Raw genomic sequence first — 23,179 nt, 5'->3', positions numbered from 1 at the left:
TTTGCTTCTTCTCACTAGTAAGAACACAGTCTAACACAGTAAGATGTATGCTTCTACTCACCAGTGAGAACACAGTCTAACACAGAGTAGGATGTTTGCTTCTTCTCACTAGTAAGAACACAGTCTAACACAGAGTAGGATGTATGCTTCTACTCACCAGTGAGAACATAGTCTAACACAGTAAGATGTATACTTCTACTCACCAGTGAGAACATAGTCTAACACAGAGTAGGATGTTTGCTTCTTCTCACTAGTAAGAACACAGTCTAACACAGATGAGTCTGCAATTTTGAGATGTATCGGATGTGAAAATTTAGATATCCGCGGATGCGGATGTGTTTGAGGATGTCTTGTCTTGAGGATGCGGATGCTGTTGTAAGAAATTATGTGGATGATCCACGGATGCAGATGCGGATGTAAGATACTGTGCGGATGCATATGCGGATACGTTTACAGCTTAATGCTGGCGCGGATGTAAGAAATTGTGTGGATGTTCTGCGGATGCGGATATCCGATACATCGCTAGTTATATATATGTATCCTTCATAACATTATCATTAAAACGGTTAAATTACAAACCAAAATTTTTGGTCACATTCATTTTACGTGATATTTAACATTATTTTCATATCAAAATTTTGAATATTTTTTAGAAAAATCTCTTGCAGGAAATACCACCATTTTAGAACACTGGGAGAACAATAAATAAAATATAATTGACAAAAATATATAGAACAAATGTCCGGGTATAAAACACATAATCAGTAAATATTGTTTTATCTTTGCTGAAAGTTTTATGTTACATAATAAAATACATAACTGATCCCGTCATTACAATATATTCTTGTATATACAGAAGATGTGGCCCACATCCAGTGTAAATTGTGGGGACCCATAGTCTCGGTGAGGTGTTATGTATATAGTGTTTATATAGTCTCGGTGAGGTGTTATGTATATAGTGTTTATATAGTCTCGGTGAGGTATTATGTATATAGTGTTTATATAGCCTAGGTGAGGTGTTATGTATATAGTGTTTATATAGTCTCGGTGAGGTATTATGTATATAGTGTTTATATAGTCTCGGTGAGGTATTATGTATATAGTGTTTATATAGCCTAGGTGAGGTATTATGTATATAGTGTTTATATAGCCTAGGTGAGGTATTATGTATATAGTGTTTATATAGCCTAGGTGAGGTATTATGTATATAGTGTTTATATAGCCTAGGTGAGGTATTATGTATATAGTGTTTATATAGTCTCGGTGAGGTATTATGTATATAGTGTTTATATAGTCTCGGTGAGGTATTATGTATATAGTGTTTATATAGTCTCGGTGAGGTGTTATGTATATAGTGTTTATATAGTCTCGGTGAGGTATTATGTATATAGTGTTTATATAGTCTCGGTGAGGTATTATGTATATAGTGTTTATATAGTCTCGGTGAGGTATTATGTATATAGTGTTTATATAGTCTCGGTGAGGTATTATGTATATAGTGTTTATATAGTCTCGGTGAGGTATTATGTATATAGTGTTTATATAGCCTAGGTGAGGTATTATGTATATAGTGTTTATATAGTCTCGGTGAGGTGTTATGTATATAGTGTTTATATAGTCTCGGTGAGGTGTTGTGTATATAGTGTTTATATAGTCTCGGTGAGGTATTATGTATATAGTGTTTATATAGTCTCGGTGAGGTATTATGTATATAGTGTTTATATAGTCTCGGTGAGGTGTTGTGTATATAGTGTTTATATAGTCTCGGTGAGGTATTATGTATATAGTGTTTATATAGCCTCGGTGAGGTATTATGTATATAGTGTTTATATAGTCTCGGTGAGGTATTATGTATATAGTGTTTATATAGTCTCGGTGAGGTATTATGTATATAGTGTTTATATAGTCTCGGTGAGGTGTTGTGTATATAGTGTTTATATAGTCTCGGTGAGGTATTATGTATATAGTGTTTATATAGTCTCGGAGAAGTATTATGTATATAGTGTTTATATAGTCTCGGAGAAGTATTATGTATATAGTGTTTATATAGTCTCGGAGAAGTATTATGTATATAGTGTTTATATAGTGTTTATATAGTGTTTATATTGAGGCAAAAATGAAAATAACTTAATTTAATGTGACAATATTTACTAAAATTTTTGTTCTGCTGTAAAACTAATTCAGTGAAAATATATTATGAAAAATCGGGCTACAGTTAAATTATATCTTTTTCATCTATAGATAAATTTAAAAGGAGAAAAAATATATAAGATCCGGCTGGGAGGAGAGTGGAATAGGCTTCACCATTAGTCGTTATATATCTGCATCCTAATTTTAACTTCCAATAAGTTAATGGCGTCTAAATGAGAATAATTATTATCAGTATTTGGATAAAGTTTAATATTTCTGTCATATTAAGTTCCATAATGTTAAACGTAGATGAAAAATACAATAATGTTATTTAATATAATACTCGTTATGAAGATTAACCAAATATTTCAAGATTGTATGTATTTCCTGCCGTTAAGTCAAGGATAGTTGTTTTACATAATATGCAGACATACAGTTTGTATATTTTGTACACTGAAACTCAGTTATGAAATACATTTCCCACACAGCTAGCAATCTAAAAGTACTGCCACGAGCCCTCTTAGGGCCGGGATGGTGCCAGAGCCAGAGCTTGCTATCACTGCCATTCCCACGAGCCCTCTTAGGGCCGGGATGGTGCCAGAGCCAGAGCTTGCTATCACTGCCATTCCCACGAGCCCTCTTAGGGCCGGGATGGTGCCAGAACCAGAGCTTGCTATCACTGCCATTCCCACGAGCACTCTTGGGACGGGGAAGATGGCAGACCAGAGGCCTAACTTCTCCCTACGAGCCCCGTGAGGGCGAGGACTATGGCTAGGCCTGGTGACAGTTGGTCCCGAAGATGAGGAGGTACTTATACATCCTCCTATGGGAGACATAGGTCTCAGACACTCCCAAGACAGGGAGCCAAGGCCGGGTCACCATCTAAAAAAGACTCGGGCAGGGAGGGTACCCGCGAATCAAAAAATAATAGCAATCAAAAGGAAATTTCACGCCAAATAAATAACATGAAGCATCTTTGCAGTTGAAAAAAATGTGTGAATGTAACAACGATAAAACAAAAACGGTTTAGATGTTCTTCACGGTTTGTTTTAAAAGGTCTGGCCAGCCGAACCAGGCGTCAATACCTTTGATACCAAGGAACTTGTAACCCTGAAGCTTCATATATTCTATAAGAACATTTGGACCTTCTGGAATATGGTTGATCTCCACACACATGAGACGGAATTTGATCTTGTCCCAAGGAATTGTTCTTAATACCTGAAGGAACACAGAAAGTAACATCTTAAAAAATGTTAAAAAAAATAAAATATGCTAATCCGAGTTATTACAAATAAATTATATGGAATAATGAATATTATAACACATTCCTAGAGAAGGCCTATCTTCTCCCTACGAGCCCCGTGAGGGCGGGGACTGGGGCTAGGCCTGGGGACAGTTGGTCCCAGAAGATGAGGAGGTACTTGTACCTCCTCCTATGGCAGACAGGTCTCAGACACTCCCAAGACAGGAAGCCAATGCCGGGTCACCATCTGGAAAAGACCTGGGCTGGGAGAGTACCGGCGAATCAAGAAGATGAATCCTAAAGAACTATAATAATACAGGTAAGAATCCACAAAAGGTGTGGAACGGGGAGGGGCAAGTGAAGATAGATGAGGAATAGGTAGGGAGAGGAAAGTCTACAGAAATAGGAAAAGAGCCGGGGCTAAATCCAGCAGTGAATGAATTAAACCAGGACAGGAGACTCTCAGGTAAGACCCGTGAGGGTGAGAGGAGACACTGGGATACTGGAAGAGAAGTGAGGGAAAAGAATGGTATTATGAGTGAGGGAAAGAGCCGGGGTTACACCTAGACATACAACATTGGTTAACAAGGGTCGAAAAAAGTGGTGCTTGCTGTGCTGACTAAGCCTGCTATTATAGAACGTCGTTGGGCTCTAAGTAATGGAACCCACAAACACACAGATACACACACACGGGGTTGCACTGCTCATTAAAAACCGATGGGGATTTGAGGAAATAGAAGAAATGGACGAGATTGGAGAAAGGGATTACATAGTAGGTACAATTCAGTCTGGGGGACGTAAGGTAGTCATTGCAGTGATTTATAGCCCACCACAGAACTGCAGGAGGCCAAGAGAGGAATATGAAGAGAGCAACAGAGCGATGGTGGACACACTAGCCGAGGTGGCCAGAAGAACTCACTCCAGGAGAGGAAAGCTATTGGTTATGGGCGATTTCAACCACAGGACATTGATTGGGAAAACCTGGAGCCACATAGGAGTCCCGAAACATGGAGAGCCAATATGGATGTGGTACTGGAAAACCTCATGCATCAACATGTTAGGGACACTACCAGAGAGAGAGAGGGAAGGTTGAACCATCAAGGCTGGACCTCGTGTTCACACTGAGTAGCTCGGACATTAAGGAAGTGAACATGTTTACCTGGAGTTTACTTGGAGAGAGTTCCGGGGGTCAGCGCCCGCGCGGCCCGGTCTGAGCTTTGAATACATAATAGAGTTACAAGTGGAGAGGGTAACAGGAGTAGAATGGGAAAAGCCAAACTACAAAAGAGATGAATACACAGGCATGAGGTTCAGTGGGACAGAGAACTGGTAGGAAAGTCAGTAAACGAAATTATGGACTATGTAACAACAGAATGCAAGGAGGCCGAGGAAAGGTTTGTTACCAAGGGCAACAGAAATATTGGGAAGATCCGAACGAGCCCTTGGTTTACCAGAAGGTGTAGGGAGGCAAAAACTAAGTGCACCAGTTAATGGAATAATTACAGAACGCAAAGGACCCAGGAAAATACAGAGATTAGTCGAAGAGCCAGAAACGAGTATGCACAAATAAGGAGGGAGGCCCAGCGACAGTACGAAAATAACATAACATCGAAAGTCAAGTCTGATCCGAAACTGTTGTATAGCCACATCAGGAGGAAGATAACAGTCAACTACCAGGTAATCAGGCTGAGGAAAGAAGGTGGGGGATTCACAAGAAAAGACCGAGAAGTATGTGAGGAGCTCAAAACGACATTTAAGGAAGTATTTACAGTGGAGACAGAAAGGACTCTGGGAAAACAGAATAGGGGGGAACACCAGCAAATGTTGGATGAAATACACACAAGTGACCTTGATACCTCAAAGGTGGTGGGACCGGACATCTCTCCATGGGTCCTTAGAGAGGGAGAAGAGATGCTGTGTGTGCCAATAACCCCAATTTTCAACACATCCCTCGAAACTGGGCAACTACCTTAGGTATGGAAGACGGCAAATGAAGTCCCCATTTTTAAGAAAGGAGACAGAAAAGAGGCACTAAACTATAAACAAGTGTCACTGAAGTGTATAGTATGCAAGGTCATGGAGAAGATTATCTGGAGGAGAGTGGTGGAGCACCTTGAACGGAACAAGATTATAAACGACAACCAACATGGATTCATGGAAGGCAAATCCTTGGACCTCAAGAAGGCTTTTGACACAGTTCCTCAAGCTAGAGGATCAGGCACTTACAACAGGAAAGGCACTACAATGGATAAGAGAATAACTAACAGGGAGGCAACAATGAGTTATGGTGTGTGATGCATCACAGTGGGCGCCTGTGACGAGCGGGGTCCCACAGGGGTCAGTCTTATGACCAGTGCTATTTTTGGTATATGTGAATGACATGATGGAAGGGATAGACTCAGAAGTGTCCTTGTTCGCAGATAAGGATCAGGCAGGACTACAAAGAGACCTAGACATGCTGGATGCGTGGTCCGGCAACTGGCTTCTCGAAAGATAACCGCAGACAGCGTATAGGCTAGGCGGGCAAAGACTGCAAACCTCTCAAGGAGAAAGATCTTGGGGTGAGTATAATACCGAGCACTTCCCCGGAAGCACACATCAACCAGATAACTGCTGCGGGATATGGGCGCCTGGCAAACCTGAGAATAGCTTTCCGATACCTCAGTAAGGAATCGTTCGACACTACACCGTGTACGTCTGGCCCATACTGGAGTACACTGCACCAGTTTGGAACCCACACCTGGTCAAGCACGTCAAGAAATTAGAGAAAGTGCAAAGGTTTGCAACAAGGCTAGTTCCAGAGCTATGGGGAATGTCTTACGAAGAAAGGTTATGGGAAATCGGTCAGACGACATTGGAGGACAGGAGGGTTAGGGGAGACATGATAACGACATACAAAATACCGTGAGGAATAGATAAGGTGGACAGAGACATGATGTTCCAGAGAGGGGACACAGAAACAAAGAGTCACAATTGGAAGTTGAAGACTCAAATGAGTCAAAGGGATGTCAGGAAATATTTCTTCAGTCATAGAGTTGTCAGGAAGTGAAATAGTCTGGCAAGTGATGTAGTGGAGGCAGGAACTATACATAGTTTGGAGACGAGGTATAATAAAACTCATGGAGCAGGGAGGGAAAGGACCTAGTAGCGACCACTGAAGAGGAGGGGAATGGAGCCGTCTCTTGACCCCTGTAACCACAATTAGGTGAGTACAATTAGGTGACTAAACACAGACAGACAGACACACACACACACACACACACACGCGCGCGCGCGCGCGCGCGCGCGAGAGCCCCCACAGGAAAGATAGGGAGGACATGATAACGACATATAAAATACTGAGAGGAATTGAAAAGGTGGACAGAGACAGAATGTTCCAGGGATGGGACACAGCAACAAGGGGCCACAATTGGAAGTTGAAGACACAAATGAATCACAGGGATGTTAGGAAGTATTTCTTCAGTCACAGAGTAGTCAGGAAGTGGAATACTTTGGGAAGCTATGTAGTGGAGGCAGGATCCATTCATAGCTTTAAGCAGAGGTATGATAAAGCTCATGGTGCAGGGAGAGTGACCCAGTAGTGGCCAGTGAAGAGGCAAGGACAGGAGCTATGAATCGACCCCTGCAACCATAACTAGGTGAGTACACACACACACATGCTAGGGGGTCAAAGACTGAAAACCTCAGTCAATAAAAAGATCTTGGGATGAGTAGTATACCGAGCACATTTCCTGAGACGCACGTCAACTATGTGCTGCAACATATGCGCGCCTGGGAAACCTAAGAATACTGTTTCGACATCTAAGGAGTCATTCAACACATTGTACACAGTATACACCGTCAAGAAATTAGAGAAAGTGGAAAGGTTAGCAACAAGATTAGTCCCGGAGCTAAGAGGTAAGTCCTTCGAGGAGAGGCTAAGGGAAATTAACCTGACGACACTGGAGGTCAGGGGAAATAGTGAAGACTTGATAACAACATATGAAATACTGAGATGAATTGGAAAGGTTGACAGGTCGAGCATGTTTCAGAGATGGGAGACAGGAACAAGGGGACACAACTGAAAGTTAAAACCTAAGATGAGTCATAGGGATGTTAAGAAGTATTTCTTCAGCCTTTGTTTTGTCAAGAAATAAAACAGTCTGGAGAGTTAAGTAGTGGGGGCAGGATCCATACATAGCTTTAAGAAGAGGAAAAATACTGCTCATGAAGCAGGGGAATAGTGACCCTACAAGCGATCAGCCGGAGGCTGTGAATCGACCCCTGCAACCAAAAATAGACGAGTACGATTATACATACACATATGCACCGATATACTCACACACATGTTAATTCACTCACTGAGGCAACGAGAAGTTTAACAAATTTACCTAGCTTCCCAGGAGGCTGGTTAAATATCTCGGGTTCGATCTTCGGCCGGTCGCAGTATTGTTATTTGCTTGAAACCCACTTGTATAAATCTTGGTAGAATTACCGATAATATGTTAAGTAAAGGAACACAAATGCAAGTAATGTAACATTTTACATGCCTTCTCAAATCCATCCATATATCTTTGCCAAACCTATTTTTTATGCCACCCAAGCCATAGCTTTCATGTTCTTTCTTTCTCATGTACCAGTTGGCTTTTCCACCACATGAGTAACTACTACTAGCACCTCACTTGTACTACACCTTACTAACTCGATCTACGCTCTGAATCCGTGTACTGTTTGTATCAGCTTGACAAAGCTCTTGGAGAGCGAAACGTTGCCACAAAAAAAATCACATTAGTTGAATTTGTGTCCTTTTACTCGTTTCGTGGATGTATTATGTGTGCAGCTTGTGAGACTGGAATCAACACAGTAGAAGAAAGAAATTAGTTCCTGTAGCAAGCTACTGCCACAAGTGTTCTCACGTTGTTTGTCACGAAAATTGTATTTCCTGGCCACTTAACCTTTGTAAAATCTCTCAGATGCATGAGATTTTAACCATCCAATTGATTTTCAAAAGGCCGAGAAGATTATATTTAACAAGTCTATTGTTGAGGGGAATATATTATAATCATGTTTAAAAAACATACGTTTGGAAATATTATGAATATTGCATTTGGGTTACATGAATTCGAATTATTTAAAATTAATCAAATTTGGGAAATCGGCCTGACGACACTGGAGGACAGGAGGGTAAGGGAAGACATGACAACAACATACAAAATACTGCTCAGAATTGACAAGGTGGACAGAGACAGGATGTTCCAGAGATGGGACACTCAAACAACGGATCACAGTTGGAAATTGAAGACTCAATGTTTTAATGCTTATTTCTTGTGTTTCGTTTATATCATCATAAAAAAGTCAGGTGTTGGAAAGGTACCTGAGCCAAAATTTGTTTCTGCAAGAATTTCGCAAAAATCATTTTGAACCTAACGAAAAAAATATTTAATTTTGTTTGTAGTTTAGTCTCGTTCCTTATATATATATATATATATATATATATATATATATATATATATATATATATATATATATATATATATATATATATATATATATATATATATATATATATATTTCTTTCTTTCAACACACCAGCCGTATCCCACCGAGGTGGGGTGGCCCAAAAGGAAAAACAAAAGTTTCTCCTTTCATATTTAGTAATATATACAGGAGAAGGGGTTACCAGCCCCTTGCTCCTGGCATTTTAGTCGCCTCTTACAACACGCATAGCTTACGGAGGAAGAATTCTGTTCCACTTCCCCATGGAGATAAGAGGAAATAAACAAGAACAAGAGCTAGTAAGAAAATAGAAGAAAACCCAGAGGGGTGTGTATACATATGCTTGTACATGTATGTGTAGTGTGACCTAAGTGTAAGCAGAAGTAGCAAGACGTACCTGAAACCTTGCATGTTTATGAGACAGAAAAAACACCAGCAATCCTACCATCGTGTAAAACAATTACAGGCTTACGTTTTACACTCACTTGGCAGGACGGTAGTACCTCCCTGGGCGGTTGCTGTCTACCAACCTACTACCTATAATTGAATATATTATATATTGCTTTTTTTTTCCACATTCACTTCTAATTTTCTTATTTAACACATCCTCCTAAAACAACTCCAACTTACATAACTTCTCTTCAGAATCTCCCCAAAAAAATTGTCACTAGTGAAGAGCAACTATGATAAATATATATATTTATGATAAATATATATATTTATACATACACCGAGTGATTTTTTGTGAGTATATATATGTATGTTTGTGTATGTGTGCGTGTGTCTCATGTAATAATATTTGTCGGTTCAAAAGACTTCTCTTTCCAATCTATGTTTAAAATAATTTAAAAAATTGAAAGAAGTCCCTCACCTTCATCTCAACACCTTCAATGTCGAGGGAGAAAAAGTCAACTACCGTCACATTAAGTGCAAGAAGAATGGAGTACAGTGGGAAAGCTTTCACTTTTATAGCTGAAGTGGAGTTGCCAATTTGCCCTAAAACTCCTTTAGGCCCACTCGGTCTGTGAAAAAAATAGATCCGATTTAAATATATTAGCCATATTATGTAATATATATATATATATATATATATATATATATATATATATATATATATATATATATATATATATATATATATATATATATATATATATATATATAAGTAGTCATAATTTCTACAGGGGGGCTCCTTCCGGTTTAGGGCCTTCCACTGGGAGGCTCCTTCCGGTTTAGGCCTTCCACTGGGCGGTGTATCCGGTCTAGGACCAGGAGCTGGAGGGTCACCTTTTCACACCTAGATGTTACTTCCGGTTTTGACCATGACCTCGCCCTCGAGACTACCTCACCCTTGACCCCCCAACCAATACCCCCGCCCACGACCCCCCCTTCGCGACCCCCGCCGTCGCGCCGCGCGCCCGCCCGCGCGCCCGCCCGCGCCCTTCGCGACCCCGCGCACCCGCCCGCGCCCTTCGCGACCCCCGCCCGCGCCTTCTGCTGCGCCTTCTGCAGCGTCATCCGGATCGCCCCCGCGCCTCGAATTTTTTTTCTTATGATCTCCTTGGATCAAGGTTTTTGGATTCTCCCCCCTATGGGGTTTTCGAAATTCTCCATCTCCTTGGATCAAATTTTTGGGTACCCCTCTCACTTTCACTCCCACCCCAAAATTTCTCGATATTACCAAGTTTTTGGATTCCCCCCTATGGGGGTTTCGAAAGTCTCCATCTCCTCGGATCCCCCTCCCACTTTCACCCCCATCTCAAAATTTCTCGACAATACCCTGACTCCATCTCCTCGGATCAAGTTTTTTTGGATTCCCCCCTATGGGGGTTTTCGAAATTCTTATGATCTCCTCGGATCAAGTTTTTAAGGTTCCCCCTCCCACTTTCACCCCCCAATCCCAAAAATTTCTCGATAATACAAGTTTTTGGATTCCCCCCCTATGGGGGTTTTGAATTTCTTATGATCACCTTGGATCAAATTTTTGGATTACCCCTCCCACTTTCACCCACCCCCCACCTCAAATTTTTCTCGATAATACCATGACTCCATCTCCTCGAATCAAATTTTTTGGATCCCCCTATGGGTTTTCGAAATTCTCCATCTCCTTGGATCAAGGTTTTTTTTGGATTACCCCTCCCACTTTCACCCACCCCCACCCCAAATTTTTCTCGATAATACCAAGACTCCATCTCCTCGGATCAAATTTTTTGGATCCCCCTAGGGGTTTTCGAAATTCTCCATCTCCTTGGATCAAGGTTTTTTTTTTTTGGATTGTCCCTCCTTCCACCCCCCAATCCCAAAAATTTCTCAATATTACCAAGTTTTTGGATTCCCCCATATGGGGTTTTTCGAAAGTCTCCATCTCCTTGGATCAAATTTTTGGGTACCCCTCCTTTCACCCCCAAATTTTCTCGACAATACCCTGACTCCATCTCCTCGGATCAAGTTTTTTGGATTCCCCCCTATGGGGTTTTCGAAATTCTCCATCTCCTCGGATCAAGTTTTTTGGATTCCCCCCTATGGGGTTTTCGAAATTCTCCAATTCCTCGGATCAAGTTTTTTGGGTACCCCTCCTTTCACCCCCCATCCCCAAAAAATTTCTCAATATCAAAGTCTCCACTTCCTCGGATCACCCTCCCACTTTCACCCCCCAACCCCAAAAATTTCTCGACAATACCATGACTCCATCTCCTCGGATCAAGTTTTTTGGATTCCTCCCTATGGGGTTTTCGAAATTCTCCATCTCCTTGGATCAAGTTTTTTGGATTCCCCCCTATGGGGGTTTTCGAAATTCCTCGGATCAAAGTTTTTGGAATCCCCCCTCTGGGGGTAAGCATTCAAAATAGACTCCTCCTATGGGGGCATGCTTACTACAGGTCTAATGAAGGGTGTTTACTCGGCGGTCAGTGACGTCACGTGTTGACCCAGCACACAGGTTGAATCTTGTATACCCTTTTAATTAATAAGGGGACATAGCAGTGACGTCACGCGCACACAGGCTGAATCTTGTCTACCCTTTTAGTTAATAAGGGGACACAGTACATCAGAAAGGCACATTTTTTCGTTAATACCCACAATTTCTTTACAACACAAGTCTAGACATTTTTTAACTATTTCATCTCAGGTCACTCCCCCACGAAGTAACCTCCTCCCCACCCTCCCGAACCCTCACACTCCAACCAACACCTCACAATTTTCACTCATAACCCCCAATTTTTCTCGTTTTAACCCTTTTAGTTCATTAAAGTTAATAAGGGGACACATGCATCAGAAAGTCACCACATCGCTTACATCCACTTTCGTTAAATTCACTACTCACAATTTTACATATTACGAAGTTAAATACGCACTTTTACTTTGAACATCTTCAAAACACTCTCATAAATCATTTGAATACTCACAAAAAATACCTTTATACATTTCCAAACAACACTGAAATACTCCAAAAACATCATTCGAACACCCCCAAATCACCTCTGAATACTCCCAGAACACCTTCATAAGTACTCTTGCACATCATTTGAACACCTTCAAAACACTCTCATAATCATTTGAACACACTCAAAACACCTTTGAACACCTTCAAAACACCCTTGAACACCCTTGATCACCTTCAAAAAAACAACATTTGAACACACTCAAAACACCTTTGAACACTTCCAAAAAAACACAATTTGAGTACTCCCAATTACACCACTGAATACTACTAAAACACCGCTAATTTCAATCAAATCACCCTTCAACACCTTCAAAACACCTTTGAACACCTTCAAAGCACTCTTGAACACCCTCAAAAACACCTTTTGAATAACCTCAAAACACCTTTGAACACCTTCAAAACACCCTTGAACACCTTCAAAACACCCTTGATCACCTTCAAAAAACATTTGAACACACTCAAAACACCTTTGAACACCTTTGAACATTTCCAATCAACACATCATTTGAACACCTTCCAAACACCTTTGAACACCTTCAAAACACTCTCATAATCATTTGAACACACTCAAAACACCTTTGAATACTCACATAAACACCCTTGAACACCTTCAAAACACCTTTGAATAACCTCAAAACACCTTTGAACACCTTCAAAACACCCTTGAACACCTTCAAAACACCCTTGAACACCTTCAAAAAACATTTGAACACACTCAAAAGTACTCTTGCACATCATTTGTACACCTTCAAAACACCCTTGAACACCTTCAAAACACCTTTGAATAACCTCAAAACACCTTTGAATAACCTCAAAACACCTTTGAACACCTTCAAAACACCCTTGAACACCTTCAAAACACCCTTGAACACCTTCAAAAACAACATTTGAACACACTCAAAACACCTTTGAACACCTTTGAACATTTCCAAAACACTATTTGAGTACTCCCAAATAAGATTTGACATCTCTAATTTATCTGCACTTACACATTTCATTAAATTACAACTCATCCCTCAGTCTCCAGACTTCACAACATTATCACAAAAACTAACTCAAACACTTTACTTTGAACACCCCCAAAAACACTCTCATAATCATTTGAATACTCACATAAACACCCTTGAACACCTTCAAAACACCTTTGAATATCGTTTTTAAACTAATTTCATCACAACCCACTTATATCATCTTTTTTCGGTAACTCTAATTCGACTACACTACCCTCATCAATTACCAACAAATTTTACTCGTTTTAACTAATGTCATCACTGTAACCAAGATTTTCACAAAAAAAAAAAAACTCTATGACACCTAACACACACGCACACACACACACCCCACAACACCCACAATTTTTCTCGTTTTAACCCTTTTAGTTCATTAAAGTTAATAAGGGGACACAGTACATCAGAAAGTCACAACAACAACATCCACAACCCACAATTTTTTCTCGTTTTAGCCCTTTTAGTTCATTAAAGTTAATAAGGGGACACACTACATCAGAAAAAGTCCCAACAACAACCCACTTATAACATCTTTTTTCGGTATCTCTAGTTCGACAACAACACCCACAACACCCACATCCCACAACCCCCTTGAACATTTCCAAAACACTATTTGAGTACTCCCAATTACACCACTGATTACTACTAAAACACCGCTGAATTCAATCAAAACACCTTTCAACACCTTCAAACACCCTTGAACACCTTCAAAACACTCTTGAACACTTTCAAAAACACCTTTGAACATTTCCAATCAACACTGAAACACTTCCAAAAAACACAATTTGAGTACTCCCAATTACACCACTGATTACTACTAAAACACCGCTGAATTCAATCAAAACACCCTTCAACACCTTCAAACACCCTTGAACACACTCAAAACAGCCTTCAACACCTTCAAAACACCTTTGAACACCTTCAAAACACCTTTGAACACATTCAAAACACTCTCATAATCATTTGAACACACTCAAAACACCTTTGAATAGCCTCAAAACACCTTTGAACACCTTCAAAACACCCTTGAACACCCTTGATCACCTTCAAAAAAACAACATTTGAACACACTCAAAACACCTTTGAACACCTTTGAACATTTCCAAACAACACTGAAACACTTCCAAAAACACCATTTGAGTACTCCCAAATACACCACTGAATACTAAAACACCACTGAATACACTCAAAACACCACCAAAATCACCATAAACTAAGATCAACACCCACATCCCACAACACCCACAACCCACAACACCCACAATTTTTTCTCGTTTTATCTAATTTCATCAGAAAGTCACAACACCCACACCTCCCATTTTTTTCTCGTTTTAACCCTTTTAGTTCATTAAAGTTAATAAGGGGCCACACTACATCAGAAAAAGTCACAAAAACAACCCACTTATAACGTCTTTTCGGTATCTCTAGTTCGTCAACAACACCCACATCCCACATCACCCACATCCCACATCCCACACACACACACAGACACACACACACACACACACATCCCTAACCTAGCCTAACCTAACCTAACTTATCCTAACATAACCTAACCTAACCTAACCTAACCTAACCTAACCTAACCTAACCTAACCTAACCTAACTTATCCTAACCTAGCCTAACCTAACCTAACCTAACCTTACCTAACTTATCCTAACCTAACCTAACCTAGCCTAACCTAACCTAACTTAACCTAACCTAACCTAACCTAACCGAACCTACCCTAACCTAACCTTACCTAACATAACCTAACCTAGCCTAACCTAACCTAACCTAACTTAACCTAACCCAACCTAACCTAACCTAGCCTAACCTAACTTAACCTAACCTAACCTAACCTACCCTAACCTAACTTATCCTAACCTAACCTATCTTAACCTTACCTAACCTAACCTAGCCGAACCTATCCTAACCTAACCTAAAATATATTAGAACACTTCCAAAATACATTAGAGTACTCCAGAATTACTTTGAACGACTCCATTTTTTTTTGGATATTTCCAAATTAGTTTTGAAAACTTTATCGTAAAATCGAACATTATTTTCTTGTTGGTAAACACACTCAATGGTAGAAATATTTACTCGATTTCCGAATAGAAACACTTTCCTCGCTCTGAGAGACTCATTGTGGGTCACTTCTTCCCCCCCCCCCCCAACACCACTGGGGTAATGCGGTTCACACCCAAGGTAGATTTAAGATAATCATGAACACCTGCGCCAACTCAGGACAGACAGACGCCATGAAATGCGGGTAACATCCAAGGTAGAAAATCATCTCTTTCCAGACCAACTGTCTATCCTAACCTAACCTAACCTAACCTAACCTAATTCCTAACCTAACCTAACCTCACCTAACCGAACCTAACCTAACTCCATCAATCACCTCTATCCTAACCTAACCTAACCTAACCTAACCTAACCTAACCCAACCTAACTCCATCAAACACCTCTATCCTAACCTAACCTAACCTATCCTAACCTAACCTAACTCCATCAAACACCTCGAATACTACCTAACTTAACCTAACCTAACCTTACCTAACCTACCGAACCTAACCTAACCTAACCTAACCTATCCTAACCTGTCCCAACCTAACCTAACCTATCCTAACCTAACCTAACCTAACCTAACCTAACTTATCCTAACCTAACCTATCCTAACCTAACCTAAACACTGACTAACTTTGAACCATCTCTGAACACCACTGATCTTCTTCAAAAAATGCTCTGCACATCATTTGAACACCTTCAAAAAAACACCATCAAACACCTCCGAATACTCCCAAAAAAAACACTACTGATTACTACCAAATCACCACTGAATACTACCAATCACCGTCAAAATCACCAGAAACTAAGTTTAACATCACCATCTAACATCCTTTTTATAGAAATCCCCTCAAATCACTATAACCAAGAACTCCCTCCCCATTTGGCGCATAAAAAAAAAGCATGAACACAAACCTAATACGCAAACACTTAGTACATGATCACCATCAACTGAAAACATATCTTATACACACACATAATATAAGACAATCACCAACTACAATCACCCATGTTCACTTACCTCAAAATCACTAATATCACAGAAAACAATCATTTTTATAAACATTTCACACACACACACACACAAAAAAAAAAAAAATATTTGACAATATCTAAGCGCACTCACCTCACTACCACCAACACACGATGTCTCACCTCACAGGACCGACGAGCTCACCTCCAGTGACGTCACACTCCCATTGTGTTACTTGGTGGTTGGTAACATCACACCTAACCCCCCTTGTTTCAACCTGTTGTACCCTACATTATCTAAGAACACTATATCCAAGACGATTACCAGAAAACACTTATTTTTTAAACATTCGCACAAAAATAAGACATACACAAAAATACCACAACACTTCCACCAACATCTATAACATAACATGAGCACTATAACATATCACTATCACAAAAAAAAATAATACACAGACACCCACATATTATACATTTCAATTGCAAATTTAAGACATGAGACATACACACCAAATCTAAGACATTCACCTCCAACTAAGACATACACATCACCCCTAAAACTTCCTTCCTTATTCATTCCGTATATCTCCTAGAGCTGTTTTAACCCCGACGGATCCATCACGACGTAGGAGCCAGAGGAACCATCACCACTCCAACACCACCTACTACACTCTGGCTCCTACGTTGTGATGGATCCGTCGGGGATAAAACAACTCTAGGAGATATACGGAATGAATAAGGAAGGAAGTTTTAGGGGTGATGTGTATGTCTTAGTTGGAGGTGAATGTCTTAGATTTGGTGTGTATGTCTCATGTCTTAAATTTGCAATTGAAATGTATAATATGTGGGTGTCTGTGTATTATTTTTTTTTGTGATAGTGATATGATATAGTGCTCATGTTATGTTATAGATGTTGGTGGAAGTGTTGTGGTATTTTTGTGTATGTCTTATTTTTGTGCGAATGTTTAAAAAATAAGTGTTTTCTGGTAATCGTCTTGGATATAGTGTTCTTAGATAATGTAGGGTACAACAGGTTGAAACAAGGGGGGTTAGGTGTGATGTTACCAACCACCAAGTAACACAATGGGAGTGTGACGTCACTGGAGGTGAGCTCGTCGGTCCTGTGAGGTGAGACATCGTGTGTTGGTGGTAGTGAGGTGAGTGCGCTTAGATATTGTCAAATATTTTTTTTTTTTTTGTGTGTGTGTGTGTGTGAAATGTTTATAAAAATGATTGTTTTCTGTGATATTAGTGATTTTGAGGTAAGTGAACATGGGTGATTGTAGTTGGTGATTGTCTTATATTATGTGTGTGTATAAGATATGTTTTCAGTTGATGGTGATCATGTACTAAGTGTTTGCGTATTAGGTTTGTGTTCATGCTTTTTTTTTTATGCGCCAAATGGGGAGGGAGTTCTTGGTTATAGTGATTTGAGGGGATTTCTATAAAAAGGATGTTAGATGGTGATGTTAAACTTAGTTTCTGGTGATTTTGACGGTGATTGGTAGTATTCAGTGGTGATTTGGTAGTAATCAGTAGTGTTTTTTTTGGGAGTATTCGGAGGTGTTTGATGGTGTTTTTTTGAAGGTGATCAAATGATGTGCAGAGCATTTTTTGAAGAAGATCAGTGGTGTTCAGAGATGGTTCAAAGTTAGTCAGTGTTTAGGTTAGGTTAGGATAGGTTAGGTTAGGATAAGTTAGGTTAGGTTAGGTTAGGTTAGGTTAGGATAGGTTAGGTTAGGTTGGGACAGGTTAGGATAGGTTAGGTTAGGTTAGGTTAGGTTCGGTAGGTTAGGTAAGGTTAGGTTAGGTTAAGTTAGGTAGTATTCGAGGTGTTTGATGGAGTTAGGTTAGGTTAGGATAGGTTAGGTTAGGTTAGGATAGAGGTGTTTGATGGAGTTAGGTTGGGTTAGGTTAGGTTAGGTTAGGTTAGGTTAGGTTAGGATAGAGGTGATTGATGGAGTTAGGTTAGGTTCGGTTAGGTGAGGTTAGGTTAGGTTAGGAATTAGGTTAGGTTAGGTTAGGTTAGGTTAGGATAGACAGTTGGTCTGGAAAGAGATGATTTTCTACCTTGGATGTTACCCGCATTTCATGGCGTCTGTCTGTCCTGAGTTGGCGCAGGTGTTCATGATTATCTTAAATCTACCTTGGGTGTGAACCGCATTACCCCAGTGGTGTGGGGGGGGTGGGAAGGGGTGACCCACAATGAGTCTCTCAGAGCGAGGAAAGTGTTTCTATTCGGAAATCGAGTAAATATTTCTACCATTGAGTGTGTTTACCAACAAGAAAATAATGTTCGATTTTACGATAAAGTTTTCAAAACTAATTTGGAAATATCCAAAAAAAAATGGAGTCGTTCAAAGTAATTCTGGAGTACTCTAATGTATTTTGGAAGTGTTCTAATATATTTTAGGTTAGGTTAGGATAGGTTCGGCTAGGTTAGGTTAGGTAAGGTTAAGATAGGTTAGGTTAGGATAAGTTAGGTTAGGGTAGGTTAGGTTAGGTTAGGTTAAGTTAGGTTAGGCTAGGTTAGGTTAGGTTGGGTTAGGTTAAGTTAGGTTAGGTTAGGTTAGGCTAGGTTAGGTTATGTTAGGTAAGGTTAGGTTAGGGTAGGTTCGGTTAGGTTAGGTTAGGTTAGGTTAAGTTAGGTTAGGTTAGGCTAGGTTAGGTTAGGTTAGGATAAGTTAGGTAAGGTTAGGTTAGGTTAGGTTAGGCTAGGTTAGGATAAGTTAGGTTAGGTTAGGTTAGGTTAGGTTAGGTTAGGTTAGGTTAGGTTAGGTTATGTTAGGATAAGTTAGGTTAGGTTAGGCTAGGTTAGGGATGTGTGTGTGTGTGTGTGTGTCTGTGTGTGTGTGTGGGATGTGGGATGTGGGTGATGTGGGATGTGGGTGTTGTTGACGAACTAGAGATACCGAAAAGACGTTATAAGTGGGTTGTTTTTGTGACTTTTTCTGATGTAGTGTGGCCCCTTATTAACTTTAATGAACTAAAAGGGTTAAAACGAGAAAAAAATGGGAGGTGTGGGTGTTGTGACTTTCTGATGAAATTAGATAAAACGAGAAAAAATTGTGGGTGTTGTGGGTTGTGGGTGTTGTGGGATGTGGGTGTTGATCTTAGTTTATGGTGATTTTGGTGGTGTTTTGAGTGTATTCAGTGGTGTTTTAGTATTCAGTGGTGTATTTGGGAGTACTCAAATGGTGTTTTTGGAAGTGTTTCAGTGTTGTTTGGAAATGTTCAAAGGTGTTCAAAGGTGTTTTGAGTGTGTTCAAATGTTGTTTTTTTGAAGGTGATCAAGGGTGTTCAAGGGTGTTTTGAAGGTGTTCAAAGGTGTTTTGAGGCTATTCAAAGGTGTTTTGAGTGTGTTCAAATGATTATGAGAGTGTTTTGAATGTGTTCAAAGGTGTTTTGAAGGTGTTCAAAGGTGTTTTGAAGGTGTTGAAGGCTGTTTTGAGTGTGTTCAAGGGTGTTTGAAGGTGTTGAAGGGTGTTTTGATTGAATTCAGCGGTGTTTTAGTAGTAATCAGTGGTGTAATTGGGAGTACTCAAATTGTGTTTTTTGGAAGTGTTTCAGTGTTGATTGGAAATGTTCAAAGGTGTTTTTGAAAGTGTTCAAGAGTGTTTTGAAGGTGTTCAAGGGTGTTTGAAGGTGTTGAAAGGTGTTTTGATTGAATTCAGCGGTGTTTTAGTAGTAATCAGTGGTGTAATTGGGAGTACTCAAATAGTGTTTTGGAAATGTTCATGGGTGTTGTGGGATGTGGGTGTTGTGGGTGTTGTTGTCGAACTAGAGATACCGAAAAAAGATGTTATAAGTGGGTTGTTGTTGGGACTTTTTCTGATGTAGTGTGTCCCCTTATTAACTTTAATGAACTAAAAGGGCTAAAACGAGAAAAAATTGTGGGTTGTGGATGTTGTTGTTGTGACTTTCTGATGTACTGTGTCCCCTTATTAACTTTAATGAACTAAAAGGGTTAAAACGAGAAAAATTGTGGGTGTTGTGGGGTGTGTGTGTGTGCGTGTGTGTTAGGTGTCATAGAGTTTTTTTTTTTTTGTGAAAATCTTGGTTACAGTGATGACATTAGTTAAAACGAGTAAAATTTGTTGGTAATTGATGAGGGTAGTGTAGTCGAATTAGAGTTACCGAAAAAAGATGATATAAGTGGGTTGTGATGAAATTAGTTTAAAAACGATATTCAAAGGTGTTTTGAAGGTGTTCAAGGGTGTTTATGTGAGTATTCAAATGATTATGAGAGTGTTTTTGGGGGTGTTCAAAGTAAAGTGTTTGAGTTAGTTTTTGTGATAATGTTGTGAAGTCTGGAGACTGAGGGATGAGTTGTAATTTAATGAAATGTGTAAGTGCAGATAAATTAGAGATGTCAAATCTTATTTGGGAGTACTCAAATAGTGTTTTGGAAATGTTCAAAGGTGTTCAAAGGTGTTTTGAGTGTGTTCAAATGTTGTTTTTGAAGGTGTTCAAGGGTGTTTTGAAGGTGTTCAAGGGTGTTTTGAAGGTGTTCAAAGGTGTTTTGATGTTATTCAAAGGTGTTTTGAGGTTATTCAAAGGTGTTTTGAAGGTGTTCAAGGGTGTTTTGAAGGTGTACAAATGATGTGCAAGAGTACTTTTGAGTGTGTTCAAATGTTTTTTGAAGGTGTTCAAGGGTGTTTTGAAGGTGTTCAAGGGTGTTTTGAAGGTGTTCAAAGGTGTTTTGAGGTTATTCAAAGGTGTTTTGAAGGTGTTCAAGGGTGTTTATGTGAGTATTCAAAGGTGTTTTGAGTGTGTTCAAATGATTATGAGAGTGTTTTGAAGGTGTTCAAAGGTGTTTGGAAGGTGTTCAAATGATGTGTTGATTGGAAATGTTCAAAGGTGTTCAAAGGTGTTTTGAGTGTGTTCAAATGTTTTTTGAAGGTGATCAAGGGTGTTTTGAAGGTGTTCAAGGGTGTTTTGAAGGTGTTCAAAGGTGTTTTGAGGTTATTCAAAAGGTGTTTTTGAGGGTGTTCAAGAGTGCTTTGAAGGTGTTCAAAGGTGTTTTGAAGGTGTTGAAGGGTGATTTGATTGAAATCAGCGGTGTTTTAGTAGTATTCAGTGGTGTAATTGGGAGTACTCAAATTGTGTTTTTTTGGAAGTGTTCAAAGGTGTTTTGAGTGTGTTCAAATGTTGTTTTTTTGAAGGTGATCAAGGGTGTTCAAGGGTGTTTTGAAGGTGTTCAAAGGTGTTTTGAGTGTGTTCAAATGATTATGAGAGTGTTTTGAAGGTGTTCAAATGATGTGCAAGAGTACTTATGAAGGTGTTCTGGGAGTATTCAGAGGTGATTTGGGGGTGTTCGAATGATGTTTTTGGAGTATTTCAGTGTTGTTTGGAAATGTATAAAGGTATTTTTTGTGAGTATTCAAATGATTTATGAGAGTGTTTTGAAGATGTTCAAAGTAAAAGTGCGTATTTAACTTCGTAATATGTAAAATTGTGAGTAGTGAATTTAACGAAAGTGGATGTAAGCGATGTGGTGACTTTCTGATGCATGTGTCCCCTTATTAACTTTAATGAACTAAAAGGGTTAAAACGAGAAAAATTGGGGGTTATGAGTGAAAATTGTGAGGTGTTGGTTGGAGTGTGAGGGTTCGGGAGGGTGGGGAGGAGGTTACTTCGTGGGGGAGTGACCTGAGATGAAATAGTTAAAAAATGTCTAGACTTGTGTTGTAAAGAAATTGTGGGTATTAACGAAAAAATGTGCCTTTCTGATGTACTGTGTCCCCTTATTAACTAAAAGGGTAGACAAGATTCAGCCTGTGTGCGCGTGACGTCACTGCTATGTCCCCTTATTAATTAAAAGGGTATACAAGATTCAACCTGTGTGCTGGGTCAACACGTGACGTCACTGACCGCCGAGTAAACACCCTTCATTAGACCTGTAGTAAGCATGCCCCCATAGGAGGAGTCTATTTTGAATGCTTACCCCCAGAGGGGGGATTCCAAAAACTTTGATCCGAGGAATTTCGAAAACCCCCATAGGGGGGAATCCAAAAAACTTGATCCAAGGAGATGGAGAATTTCGAAAACCCCATAGGGAGGAATCCAAAAAACTTGATCCGAGGAGATGGAGTCATGGTATTGTCGAGAAATTTTTGGGGTTGGGGGGTGAAAGTGGGAGGGTGATCCGAGGAAGTGGAGACTTTGATATTGAGAAATTTTTTGGGGATGGGGGGTGAAAGGAGGGGTACCCAAAAAACTTGATCCGAGGAATTGGAGAATTTCGAAAACCCCATAGGGGGGAATCCAAAAAACTTGATCCGAGGAGATGGAGAATTTCGAAAACCCCATAGGGGGGAATCCAAAAAACTTGATCCGAGGAGATGGAGTCAGGGTATTGTCGAGAAAATTTGGGGGTGAAAGGAGGGGTACCCAAAAATTTGATCCAAGGAGATGGAGACTTTCGAAAAACCCCATATGGGGGAATCCAAAAACTTGGTAATATTGAGAAATTTTTGGGATTGGGGGGTGGAAGGAGGGACAATCCAAAAAAAACCTTGATCCAAGGAGATGGAGAATTTCGAAAACCCATAGGGGGATCCAAAAAATCTGATCCGAGGAGATGGAGTCTTGGTATTATCGAGAAAAATTTGGGGTGGGGGTGGGTGAAAGTGGGAGGGGTAATCCAAAAAAAACCTTGATCCAAGGAGATGGAGAATTTCGAAAACCCATAGGGGGATCCAAAAAATTTGATTCGAGGAGATGGAGTCATGGTATTATCGAGAAAAATTTGAGGTGGGGGGTGGGTGAAAGTGGGAGGGGTAATCCAAAAATTTGATCCAAGGTGATCATAAGAAATTCAAAACCCCCATAGGGGGGGAATCCAAAAACTT

At 39.9% G+C, this 23,179-nt stretch overlaps 1 protein-coding gene across 1 annotated transcript in view; it reads right to left on the bottom strand.

Moving 5' to 3' along the window:
- Positions 1 to 2,024: 2,024 nt before the first annotated feature.
- LOC138854887 (protein Star-like) overlaps positions 2,025 to 23,179 on the bottom strand; it is a 144,608-nt gene continuing 123,453 nt past the window's right edge. The window contains exons 4-5 of the mRNA XM_070100477.1: positions 9,720 to 9,870; positions 2,025 to 3,348 (exon numbers count right to left, since the gene is read on the bottom strand). Of these exons, the coding sequence (XP_069956578.1) occupies positions 3,157 to 3,348; positions 9,720 to 9,870 (343 nt within the window). The 3' untranslated portion in view covers positions 2,025 to 3,156. The remainder of the gene's footprint in view (positions 3,349 to 9,719; positions 9,871 to 23,179) is intronic.

The sequence above is a fragment of the Cherax quadricarinatus genome, chromosome 72 (assembly GCF_038502225.1).
Source record: "Cherax quadricarinatus isolate ZL_2023a chromosome 72, ASM3850222v1, whole genome shotgun sequence".
Taxonomy (NCBI): domain Eukaryota; kingdom Metazoa; phylum Arthropoda; class Malacostraca; order Decapoda; family Parastacidae; genus Cherax; species Cherax quadricarinatus.
This window is presented reverse-complemented; position numbering and strand designations above follow the sequence as displayed.